Source organism: Meles meles, chromosome 20 (genome assembly GCF_922984935.1).
Source record: "Meles meles chromosome 20, mMelMel3.1 paternal haplotype, whole genome shotgun sequence".
Taxonomy (NCBI): Eukaryota; Metazoa; Chordata; class Mammalia; order Carnivora; family Mustelidae; genus Meles; species Meles meles.
This window is the reverse complement of record NC_060085.1, coordinates 40,522,847-40,535,594: the sequence shown is the minus strand read 5'-3', so window position 1 is coordinate 40,535,594 and position 12,748 is coordinate 40,522,847. Positions and strand designations below refer to the sequence as shown.

The following is a 12,748-nucleotide window of genomic DNA, read 5'->3' as shown; positions in this document are numbered from 1 at the left end:
GCACAGCATGGAGTGGTTTTGTGGAAGAGCAGAGGAGGGTACCGCAGGCCTGCCCCAGAGGTGGCCACTTAGCTCTGTGCCTGACCCCTGGGAGGAGTGGTCTGTCCCAGAGCTGTGTCCCGTCCTGTTGTTCCTGTTTTCTCCCCAGGAAATCAAGGGTTCCAGACTTCCTTCAGAGAGCCTATTAACCATGGTTCCCAGCGAGTGGGAAGAGGCAGCGCTGATGTGATATGTCAGACAATTAATAATTCCGGAAGAGCCAAACCAGGGAGCAGGCAGTGTACTACTGTCATTCATTTTATAGAACAGGCTTGTCACTAAGAAACCACAGAACGGTTCAGGATTAACTGCTTCATGCCATGGCGATGTGTATTTAAGAAGACATTCCACCGTGTATCATACAAGTGAGTGGATAAATATTTTGAATTTTCAAAGTTTTTGACTCCTGTCATAATTTGGAGAGCTGCATGCTTCAGCCTGTGGATGTGGTCAACGTACCAGCACTTAAGTATTTTCCTGTCTCAGTGTTGTCAAAGCGGCAGAGTGCATTAACTTTATATTTTGTAACCAAGGAAAAATTTTAGCATTTAGAACAAGCACACAGAGAAATAAACACATTAAATCCCTTAACCCGGTCTTTCCTTCTCAGAGCATGCCAGGAAATTTGGAAGCAGTCATTTTCATTCTGCTTTCAAGATGGGAAAGTAGAGACAGAAAGGACATGTTTCAAAAACTCCATCACAACCTCCACTTTTGTAGACCTTAAAACTTGTCCTGTTTCACCAAGTTCAATAGTAAGTCCAAGTATAAGTAGTTGAAGGGCAAAGGGCAGAGCATACTAGTTGGTGTTTTGTGGCATCATGAATGGGTGTCAGGGGAATGAAGGTACTGGCCTCTCGGCCCTCAGGATGGCGGGAATGCAGACCCCGTGTCACGCCAGGCAGATGGCATCGTCTGTGTGTCTCGTGACGTGAAATTGCTTCTGAAGTGCTGCTTTACACAGACAGCTTTTCTAAGACTGAGGTGGGATTTTAGCTGAGTACTAAATAAGACCCCCGCATGGGAAGACCTAAGGGAGGAGTGTTTCAGAAGAAGGGTACAACAAGTGCAAGGGCCTTGAGGCACGAATGCATTAACATGTCCTCGGGATGGAGAGAGGGCAGTGAGTGGAACACAGTGACTGGGTCACTAATGGCGGGTGACCTCACTGAGAGGTGGGCAGGACCCAGGGGCCAGATCTCTGGGGCTTTGTCCTCACTGGGGAGGTTGGATTTTATTCTGTTTTGGGAAGCCATTGCAGGTTTTTACACAGGGAAACATCATGATCATAACAGAGAAATGTAAAACGATGGTGTTTGGATTCAGAGGGGAATTAGAAACAGACTCATCCCATTCTCTGCATCTTACTGGCGAAGGAAACTTTTCTGTGCCTTGCTGCCGTTGATATTTTTGGTGGTGTCATTTTTTTCATCTGTAAAACCAAGAGGTTGTATGTGATGCTTTCTGATTTCCGTTCGGCTCTAAAGATCTTGATCCCAACATACCCCTCTCTATTAGCGTCCTAGGACCACTGTAACAAATGACCACAAACCAGATGGCTCAAAACAACAGAAAGCTGTTCTGTCAAAGTTCTGGAGGCCGGAAGTCCTCCACAGGGTTGGTTCCTTCTGGAGGTTTCAGGGGAGTGTCTGTTCCATGCCTCTTTCCTAGCTTCTGGTGGTAGTGAGCAATCTTTGACATGCCATGACTTGTAGATACATCACTCTAGTCTCTGCCACCATTATCACGTGGCCTTCTCTGTCTGTCTCTTCATTCAGTACTGTGGTAAGGACACCAGTCCCCCTGGAGTCATTGGATTGTGGACCTTCCCGAACCTGGGATAACCTCATCTTGATTTGATTATATCTGCAAAGATCCTATTTCCAACTAAGGTCATATTGACAGGTTCTGGGGGTTAGGACTTGAACATATCTTTATGGGGGACACATTTCCACCCATAATACCTTTGTTCCACCACCTTCGTAGTAATGCCTTTTCCATCTTGTTGACTGACCTCCACTTAGTTTAATGGAATCGGAACAGCCATTTCATCTGAACAGCTAAGAGGTCAAAATACTGCACCTCTGTTACTAAACAACACTGTCTGCCCTTTTCACGTAGATGAAATGTAGAAATACTGTCAGAATTGTTCAAATCTGGCATACCCAAAATGTCGTGCTTCACGGAATCATCAGCCTTGGACCCATAATCCTCACTTCCCCATATTCTCTTCTGTCCAACAGAAGTGGGGTTTTTTGTTGTTGTTGTTTGTTTTGTTTCCATTTTTGTGTATTTTTTACTTAACCAGCTATTTGGTTTCATTCAAATTACATATTTATTCTTTGCCTTGTACCAGAAATTATTTAAAGCATGTGTGTGTGTGTGTTCGTGTGTGTATAAAACAAATGGTGTTAATTAAAGTTGTGGTCAAAGAAGGAAAAAAGCAACAAAATGAAAAGGGAGGCAAGACAGAGCTTCGGATACATTGCATCATGCCAGGCAAGTTACAGATTTTACTTTCCTAATAGCCAGTATGGAGAGGGAAGCCTTTGAGTTTCACACTGCCCAGAGTTTTGTGGGGCCAGTTTTGAAATCGACTCTGAACCTCAGTTTGGAGGATTGCAGTGAAGCATTTCAGGGAAAGCAGTTCTGGGAGGCAGGAGGAGTAGAGGGAAAGGTGGCAAGTTGATGGGACTCACATTTCCATCTCTGCTAATCTGATTCGGTCTGGCATAAATGCAAAACCATTTCAGGGAGAGATTGAGTCCATTTCTTTCAAACAGTTCTTCCCTGCCCCAAAGATTTTGTGTATTTATTTGAAAGACAGAGATCACAAGTAGGTAGAGAAGCAGGCAGAAAGAGAGAGAAGAGGAAGCAGGCTCCCCGGTGAGCAGAGAGCCCAATGCGGTGCTCCATCCCAGGACCCTGTGATCATGACCTGAGCTGAAGGCAGAGGCTTAACCCACTGAGCCACCCAGGTGCCCCTCAGACAGTTTTTTATGAACATTGCATCTTTCTTAATCTGTTTATCACCTTCACCCTTCCACTTCTTAGATGGGTATCAGTGAAGAAGTAAATAGTAACCTCTCTGGATTTGGGTAAGCCTTCATTCACCTTCCTGAGGGATGTTCTAACGTATGTGGGATTACCATAGCAATTTTTTTTTTATATGGAGTCATTTACTTTGCTCTAAAATGTTTGCATGTTTATGTATCTAGTGCAGCCACATATGTGTGTCATGCCGGTGGGGGGGCCCCTTATTTCTGAATATTCATTCAAATTTCTGTACTTAACATAGTTACAAAGAGAAGTGATGATAGTCAAAATGCAGAAATATTCACTAATGATCAAACCACTTAATTTAGTGGTAATATTTAGTGGTAATATAATTCTAGCATATTATTTCCTTCCTAGCATCCTGTCCACCCATCCGGCCAGGTTGTTGTTGTCCGGTTTCTTGTTGATCGCTGATACTGTACAGTGCAAATAAATTGCAGACTGGGCAGAAGATCAAGGACTTCACAAGGGCAGTGAAAGTGATACAGGAGTTGTACTTGAGGGAAGCACACAACCACTGACACTGAGGCTTGGAAGCGTGGGATTAGTTAATAGTTGAAGAAGGAAACTCTACAGTAATAGGGACATTAGTGGGAAGTCTTTAAATGCCAAAGGAATCATTTGAATATCACATGATTGGAAGACCTTTGAGAAAACTGTTGATGCCTTGCTGATTATTTGTTCTCTGATTTGCTCTAAAAGGCTGACCTAAAGTGATGAATGTTGTATAGCACTACACTGGAATTTTGTTAGAACAAAATTGTTAAAAACACAATATTGGGTTCACTCTTTGTTCATTGAGGGAAATGGCACATAGTTGCAGTTATAACCTACATATTAAATCATTAAGTATTTTATGAACTTGTTGGTGTAGTTCATAATTTTTTTTGAAGGTGAAATATTAACCTTTTTGGGGTTACTATTTACTATTAAATTTTGGCCTTTTATGTTGATTTACCTTAAGTGACCCTTTTTGGTCTTAATTTATCTTCCATTAATGAGCATCTCCACTCTTTGTTTCAGCCATAAGGGGTGTAGTATGTTGGAAAGTATCCCCTCAAAATTCCCAGAACCTGAATATATGACCTTATTTGGAAATAGGGTTAGCATAGATTTTAAGTGATAGTTAAAATGAGGTCATGCTGGAGTATGGTGGCCCCTTAGTCCAGTATGACTGGTAGCCTTATAGGGAGAGGAGAAGAGATACTTCCAAAGGGAAGACAGCATGTAAAGGAACAAACACAACAGAAAGAGTGCCTTGTGATGACAGAGACAGAATTTTGAGTGATGGGTCTACAAGCCAAGGAAGGCCCAGGGTTGCCAGCAGCATGAGAAGCCAGAGGCGTGGGACAGGTTCTCCCTCAGAGCCTTAGAAGGGACTTCTAGAACTTTCTGTTGTTTTAAGCCCCAATTTGTGGTAGTTTATTAAGCCCTAGGAAACTAATACAGGGGTTTTCAGAAAATTATTCTGCTATTTCGTGGACTACATGTTAATCTTCATAGTCCGGCCCAGGAAGGTATTACATCAGGTTTGAAATAGGTGGAAAGTGATTTCACTGCCCCAAACTCAATATGGCTTGAATAACTTGCAGTATTTTCTGTATTCAATACGTAGCTTTTTATTTAAGGAAATGGATTGTTTCTGTTAATAACCGAGCTGGGGGCAGTTTTCACGAGTATAGTGAAATAGCACACACTTCTCTCTCCACCTGTGCATCAGCCATGCTTGTGTTTCATGGTAGCTTTCAAGAGAAGACTGTCACTAGCAACTTCTACTTAAAACTAGTGCATTATCTTTTACATCAGCCTCCATAAGCGTGTTTTGTACAGAGGATTCTGAAGTTTGGAACTGGTTCTTTTCAATAGACTGAGATTATGATTATATGCCATTATCATCAATACCTTTTAAAAAGAAAGCTGTTGTACTGTTTGTCCCCAGACAGAACCTGATGTGTGTGTGTGTGTGTGTGTGTGTGTGTGTGTGTGTGTCCGTCCTTTGAAATTCAAAGGCCAAGTCAGTGTATTCCATCATCCGGTATGAAATGTTTGTTGAATTGCCTCACTGGCGCCCTGTCTTACATTATCAGTTGCTGGCTCTAGTGTCAGTATGTCATGCCTGGCAGGTTAGTGGGTTTTGGCAGAGGAAATGAAACCTAGTCAGTTACTCCAAGATTTATAGTAGATCTGCTATTGCAGGAAGTGGTGAAAAGTTGATTGATAGTTGGAGACAAAATTCTACAACAAGAAACAGGATGTATGCTTTCTATTTATACCCAGGTTTTCCTACATTTTAGGGCTCCTTTTGCACTTTGTTTTGGTTCTTTCATGAGGCCATGCAGTCCCCTACCCTTTAACACAGTCACCAAGATATGAAATAATTGAGGGGATTCTCTGTTAGCTTAGCCATGGTAAAGGCATGTACTTCCTGCTGTGACTGTTACTCTGTTTTGGTACTTGTATTCACTGGAACTTGTCAAAGAGCCATTTTTGATTTAAAAAAAAAAATCCTCCAAGTAAGGTATTATTTCACATGTACAAAGAGAATGAAAATTTTTTACAAGTTACATGGTAGCGTTACATTTCCAAAAACTTTCTAGGGAAAACCCATTTTGAGTATTTTATTAAAATATGACATCACTGTGATCCATCATCATGTCTCTTTTAAAAGATGAATTTCTTCACTCCTGATTGAATACATTCTTAACCAGTAGGTGCTCTTCACTTCGATATAAAATATATACTGTAAGTACAATAGTAACTCAGTGTATTCATGACTCTGTATCTGAATGTACCTGGTCTTTGTAAACATTCTGGTTAAATAAAAATTTCACTCGATTGACAGAGATTTTTGACATGAACTAGCTGGTCTGTTTTGAGTGTGACAGTGAAAAAACCACTAACGACATTATTGCGGTGCTTTCTGAAATGGAAAGAGACATTGTGAAGTTAGGTTCCAGAATTTACAAGGAGTGGCAGACTTAGAACCAACTCTAATTGTACCAGTGGTTGAAGGAACAAAAAGGCTCCTCTTTCATGGCTTGATTTTTTTTTTTTTAAAGATTTTATTTATTTATTTGACAGAGAGAGAGATCACAAGTAGGCAGAGAGGCAGGCAGAGAGAGAGGAGGAAGCAGGCTCCCTGCAGAGCAGAGAGCCCCATGCGGGGCTCCATCCCAGGAACCTGAGATCATGACCTGAGCTGAAGGCAGCGGCTTAATCCACTGAGCCACCCAGGCGCCCCTTGATTTTTTTTTTTTCTCCAAATGAATAGTTTTTTTTTTTTAATTGCAAACAATGATTGCTATAATAATTCTATTCAAAATAATTGAGTAGAAACAAATCCAACTTTGATTCCTTGAGCCATTAGGTCATATTCTACATCAGTGATGTTTTGAAATTTTTAATTCCTTATTATTCTAGCATTCTTTAGGTGGTGAATTCAGAATGTTCTTCCATAAACTTAAGGTTTCCGTCACAACTTTAATATTAATTTGGGAAACTAGCCAGCTTGAGGTAGTAGTAAAAGTGGGATTAATAAGAAATAGAGATGAGTCAGCATGGTGAAGAATCATAAATGAACACAGAATTCACTTTTTACATACTTTATTTTTTTAAAAAAAGATTTATTTATTTCAGAAAGAGAGGAAGAGAGCATGAGTCAGAGGGACAGAGGGAGAAAGAATATCTCGAGCAGACTCTGTGCTGACCATGGAGCCCAGCATGGGGCTCAATCGCATGACCCTGAGAGTATGACCTGAGCTGAAACCAAGAGTTGTATGCTTAATTGACTGTACCATTGAGGTGCTCCCATTATTTTTTTTTTACATATTTTATATAAACCGGTCACTTTAAATGTGATACAGAACTTAAAATGAGAAACAAACTGCAGGATAAAAATTCACATTACCCAGTAACAGGAACGGGTTCTGTTAGGATCGCATGGCTCATCTGAGCCACTTTCCTGCCTGCCAGAGTGGATCTTTTTTAGTCTCACATTTGTGGGGTAGGCTGGGTCTGAAAAGAGCCAGGATTACAGGTGAGAGGCTTTGAAATTCCAAATTTGTTCTGTTACACAGGGCAGATACAATAGAGTAGACAACAGCAAAGATCCAGATAGTTTCATCTTGAGAGTTGACACATCTACTCTCTTCATTATTTCCACAAAAATTATCCAGATGTTTTCTTCCAGTTCTAAGCCTCTGTCATTCAGGCTCAGATGTGTACTTCATTGAAGCTTGCTAAGCTAAACCATCAATGTTTGCAGACTTCTGTGCCTGTACCTATCAGAACTTGCTCATTTGGAAGATGTTGAATAGAGCTCCAGCTAAGGAGAAGTGAAGAATGTGGTCTTGGGACTGGAAACTTCAGAGCCTGGCTATTCGTGGGAGGCCCTGTGGCAGAGGAGGGAGCACCCTGGGGCTCTAAGGCATGGTTTCCAATCTTGACTGTGCCTCATTAGCTGGGTGAACTTCAGCAGGTCTCTTACCCCTTCAACCTTCTGTTATGTCATCTGTAATGTGGACAGAGATGAAACTGACCCGAGAGGTTGTCATTGGAGTAAGTGTTTTTGGATCATCATCTTTTGTATATTGTTGGAAGTATTTGTCATGGCTTGTAGGAATGTGAGATCTATGATCACTGAAGTAAGAGCTTTTATCTTAAAATTTTATTTCTAATATTATGATTTAGTGAGAGGCATGGTCTTCTTTCCCAGATTCCTTGCTCTTTCTCTCTTAAAGCTGCAGGTTACCACCCTGAGAAGACCTGCTTCAGTGAAAAAGATGGCAGCGAACTAGCTCCTAGGCTGACAGGGCCGTAGGGCAGAGACGTCTCAGACTAGTCCACTACCTCGGACCAAATTCTTTACCAGTGCTCATCAGGGTTTCAAAATAGGTGGTGGGTGAACACCATCGACACCCACCTTGGACATGAATGTAAATTACATTGTAACCATCTTACTCCATAACTGTGCTCCTCGAGATGTCTCAAACTGGTGAGAGCATCCAGAGTTTATAACCCTCTGGTGAATCATAAGCTGACGTCAGCTGATCTTATCCTAGTTTTTCTCTTTACCCCCCACCTTCCTTTTCATAAGCTCTGGGGATTCCAGCCCTGACACTTGGGGGTTTCCTTGCATACGAGAAAGTTGCCCTCCATGATCGCTGTTGCCCGTGGCCATGCCCCCCACTCGCTGCGCCTTTCACCTGTCCGTGGATGCTGCCTGCACTCGCGGAGGGCCAGCAGTGAGGACGGAGCTTCCTTGCACCAAGTTTCATTATCACAGCACATATTCTGAGACCAAAGGGTCTCAGATACATCAAAGCACTTAGGTGAAAAATACCACCTTTTTTCACTCGTTTCCATTGCCCCACCAGTCCTTTCAACTCCAGTGAAATGAAGCTTCATTTTCTCAATGTTGTGGGATGGACAGCTCTTTCAGGAGTGAACTTGCCTTGTAACTCACCCTCCTCCAGTGTGTCTCAAAGCTGCTAAGCTGTTCTGTATGCTCATTTCACCTTCGAACGTAGAGACGCGTAGAAGCCACGTCAGCATGCTGACCACTTTGACTCACTGCCACCCATTTCCATCATCACTTCCGATTTTCCTCTCTGGGAGAGTGAAGACAGGGTTTTTGGACACTCGGAGTATGTTTTTCGTTGCTTCTTTCATAACAAAAGGAAAAAAACTAATTCATCCAAGTTAAAAAGTTTAAATTTAGTATAAGGTAACATTACAAATTTAGAAAAATACCCTCTGATATAATACAAAGCGGGGTTCTGATAAAAATAAAAAGTACTTCATGCTGCTCTCTGTAGTACTGCATTTTATTTTTCATATATTTAAAACTTTTGAATAGGAATTAACATTCACAGAGGTTTAAAAATAATATGCAGTGAAAAGCCTCCCTTTTGCCATCACCATCCTCCACCTTTCTAGTCCCTGTCCCTTCCCCCCATGTAAGCTAGTGTTTTCTGTAGCTTTCCAGGTTTATTGGTAAGTATACAAGCAAATAGATGTGTTTATATTTCTTTCTCGTTTTTTAACATAAAAGATAGCATACACATACGGCATGCCTTTTGCTGTTGCTGTGAAACAGGATATCTGGGTTAGCCCACGAACAGCTTTGTTCCTTACACAGCCGTAGACTCTTCCTTTGCTCGGAGAGAAAAGTCCGTAACTTGTTTAACCAGTTCCATAGTCGGGGGCATTTGGTTGTTTCCCATTTCCGGGTATGAAAAGCAATGCTGGAGTAAATAACCTTGGCCTCTGTCCTGTAGCATATGTGTTTAATTTCCAGATGTGATATTGCCGGGTCAAGGGTATGTACATTTTCAGTTTTGTAAGTTATTGCCAATGTCTCCTTCACAGTGGTCAGACCTGTTTAATTTCTCATCAGCAGTATAGGGAGGTACTGTTTTCACAACCTGGCTAGTCATGCTAGGCTAGTGTTTGGATATTTGCCACTGTGATAAATGAAAAATGTATCTCAGTGTGACTTTAGTTTGTACTTCTCTTATTTGACTGGAGTTAAACATCTTTTCGTATGTTTTACAAGCATTTATATTTCCTTTTGTGGGAATTATCTGCTTATGTCTTTTGTCTGTTTTTCTGATGAACTGTTATAGCCCATTTTTAGGAACCCTTTTGGGGAGATTAGGCCTTGCTCTGTGACATGAGTTGCCAGTATTTTTCTAAATTTTATATTAGCATTTTGACTTGATAGTGTTTTGTTTTGTTGTTTTTGTTGTTGGTTTTGGTCTTACAGAACTTCTGTGTTGTTTTTTTTTTTTTTTTTTTAATTGAATTTGTCAGTCTTTGCTTTTCTTTTGTGGCTTCCGGATTTTTCTTTTTTTAAGATTTTATTTATTTATTTGACAGAGAAAGAGAGCACAAGCAGAGGGAGTGGCAGAAGGAGCGGGAGGAAAAGGCTCCCCGCTGAACAGGGAGCCCCATGTGGGTGTCTATCCCAGGATCCTGGGATCGTAACCTGAGCCAAAGGCAGATACTTAACCAACTGAGGCACCCCGTGACTTCTGGATTTTACGTTGTAGGTAGAAAGGGCTTCCTGATTCTAGAGGCATAGAGGGAATCTCCTGCATTTCCTTGTAAAACTTTATTTGCTTCATTTTTTTTTTTTAACATTTATAGCTTTGATCTATTTTGGGGTTTATCTCAGTGTCACGTGAAGTATGGATCTAACTTTAGTTTGTTGTTCCTGGGCCAATTAATCAGTAGTCCTAATATTTCTTCAAATGGCTTTGAAGGTCCAAAAAGTTAGCAGCTCTTGCAGAAGCCTTAAAGGAAGTATCCCTGACAAAGGCCCAGCTGGGCCTAGACCTGGAAGAGCTGGAAGCCGCGGCACTTCTTGTGCAGGAGGAAGAAACGGCGTTAAAAGCAGCCCGTCCGGTGTCCAGGCAGCAGACCCCTTCCTCCGGTCCTGAGGCCAGCGATTCCGAGGAATCAGACAGCACCACATCGTCTGAGACTGAAGGCTCAGACTCAGAACAAGGGGAGCTCACAGGCAGTGAATCTGAGACAGCAGATCCCTTGCGAGGTCCCTCTCTGGAGGGAAGCAGCACCCTGCTTATTGTTGCCGGTGGGGTGTGCAGAAACTCAGCCACCGAGATATCAGGTGGCAGTCCTGGAAAGCCACCTGCCTCTTCCCAGGCTCTTAGAGGGTGCCGGCCACTGATAGAGGAGCTTGGAGAGCACCTGAACTCGACCGTTCAAGTTTCTGAACCCGAGGACTTGGCTGCTGGAAGCCACGGCACCGTGCAGGGCGGAGTTGACTGGCAAACACTGAGTGATGGACGCCAAGCGGTTTTCCCCGCCGTTGAGAATTAGATGAGATTTCGTTTGCTTTACTGAATGATAATGCTTCATTTTCACTCTGTCCTTTTTCTTAGTGTGTACAACAGTGTTTTTCGGTGAGCGGATGTTGATAGTTGTTGGTTTCCTTGGTACAACTTTAAAAATAAAGTTCTAAAGTGTTTTTGCCGAAGTGTAATTAATATTGAAGATGAAATAACAGTTGGGCCAGAATCTCTAGAATTCAGAGCCCATTAACATGGTTTTCTTCAAGATTTTATTTTTAAGTAACCTCTATACCCAATGTGGGGCTCCAAGTCTCAACCCTGAGATCAAAAGTCACAAGTTCTAACAGCCAGCCAGGTGCCCCCGTTAATATTTTTAGTAGCCTCACCAAGGGATACTTGACATACAATAAACTGCATATATTTAAAATGTACAGTGTGTAAGTGTTGACATATATATGCCCAAAATGAAATCACCACTGCTGCCAAGATTCTGTTCTTACCCATCATTCCCAAGTGTCCTCATCCCCCTTTGTTACCCCTCTCCCCTACCCCCACCGACCACCCACCCCTCCTTTTCCCAGCAAGCACTGATTTGCTCTGACACCGAACATTAGTTTGCGTCTCCTAGGATTTAATGTAAATTAAATTTATAGTAATATGTACTCTCCTAAAAATTAGGCTTATTTCACTCACTGTAATTATTTTCAGATTTGTTGGTGTAGCATGTATTCAAGAGGGCATTTTTTAAAAGGGTTTTCTTTTTTCCTGTATCTGAGAAGTATTTCATTGGATAGATTTTTCCATTCACCTACTGACGGACATTTGGTTTGTTTCCAGCTTTGGGCTGTTACAAATAAAGCTGTTATGAACATTTGTGTGCAAGTCTTTGTGCGGACATATGCTTGCATGTCTCTTAGGTAAATATCCAGTGGTGGAATGGCTGAGCCGTATGGTAGGTATATATTTAACAGTTTAAGAAACTGCCAGACTGTGTCCCAACATGGCGGCACCAGTTCTTGTTTCCACCGGTAAAGTAGACTTCCAGGTCCTGCACATTCTTGTCATCACTGAATGTGATCCGTTTTTACCATTGTAATAAGAGTAAGGGGGTATCTCACTGTAGTTTTAATTTGCATTTTTTAAGACTTCTGTTGGTGAGCCTCTTTTCAAATGCTTATTTGTCATCCGCAAATCTTTGTCTGTTCAAATCTCTTGCCATTTTTTTTTTTAAAGGCTGGGTTGCTTGTTTTCTTATTTTTGAGTTTTTTGAGAGTTCTTTATAAATTCTGGATACATATCCTCATTATGAGTCATCTCTGCACACCTTGTAACCTTCGACTGGGTGCCACACATTGTAAATTTCACCTTGCTGAACATGTAGTCTTACCTTTTCAGCTTTGTTTGGGGATACAGTTAAGTTACTTGGAAATAGTCTGATCTTCATGCGTCTTGCTTACATAATTTGTTAGGCAGGTGTGGAAGTGTTCAGTCTGGATGAACTGTTGCCTGGTATTGAGGAAGGATTTTCCCGTGCCCCTGAAATTACAAAATTTCCAGTCCAGGTGATGGAAAACGGCGCCTGTGTGAACACTGACTGCTGTTCCCTCCAGTGCTTTCAGACAGTGCTTTCTCAGGGATGACACGCTCTCTGTAGTAAGTACTCATGAGTATCCAAGGGGCTCTCTCCAGATATCTGGCCTTCTCTGCAGCTTTCTCTTCTCTGGTCCTCTGTCCTGCAGCTGCTGGCTGCCTCAGGCTCCCCCTTGTCCTCCGCTCTGTCTCCTCAACTCGGGAGTCCACTGGAGTTCCTCCTCGTGCAGCCTGGACAGTGTCTG

General features: G+C 42.0%; 1 protein-coding gene across 1 annotated transcript in view; it reads left to right on the top strand.

Moving 5' to 3' along the window:
- The window catches only part of SHQ1 (SHQ1, H/ACA ribonucleoprotein assembly factor), a 113,659-nt gene extending 101,879 nt beyond the window's left edge, over positions 1 to 11,780 (top strand). Inside the window, exon 11 of the mRNA XM_045992350.1 lies at positions 10,362 to 11,780. Coding sequence (XP_045848306.1) covers positions 10,362 to 10,941 — 580 coding nt within the window. The 3' untranslated portion in view covers positions 10,942 to 11,780. The remainder of the gene's footprint in view (positions 1 to 10,361) is intronic.
- Positions 11,781 to 12,748: the final 968 nt, after the last annotated feature.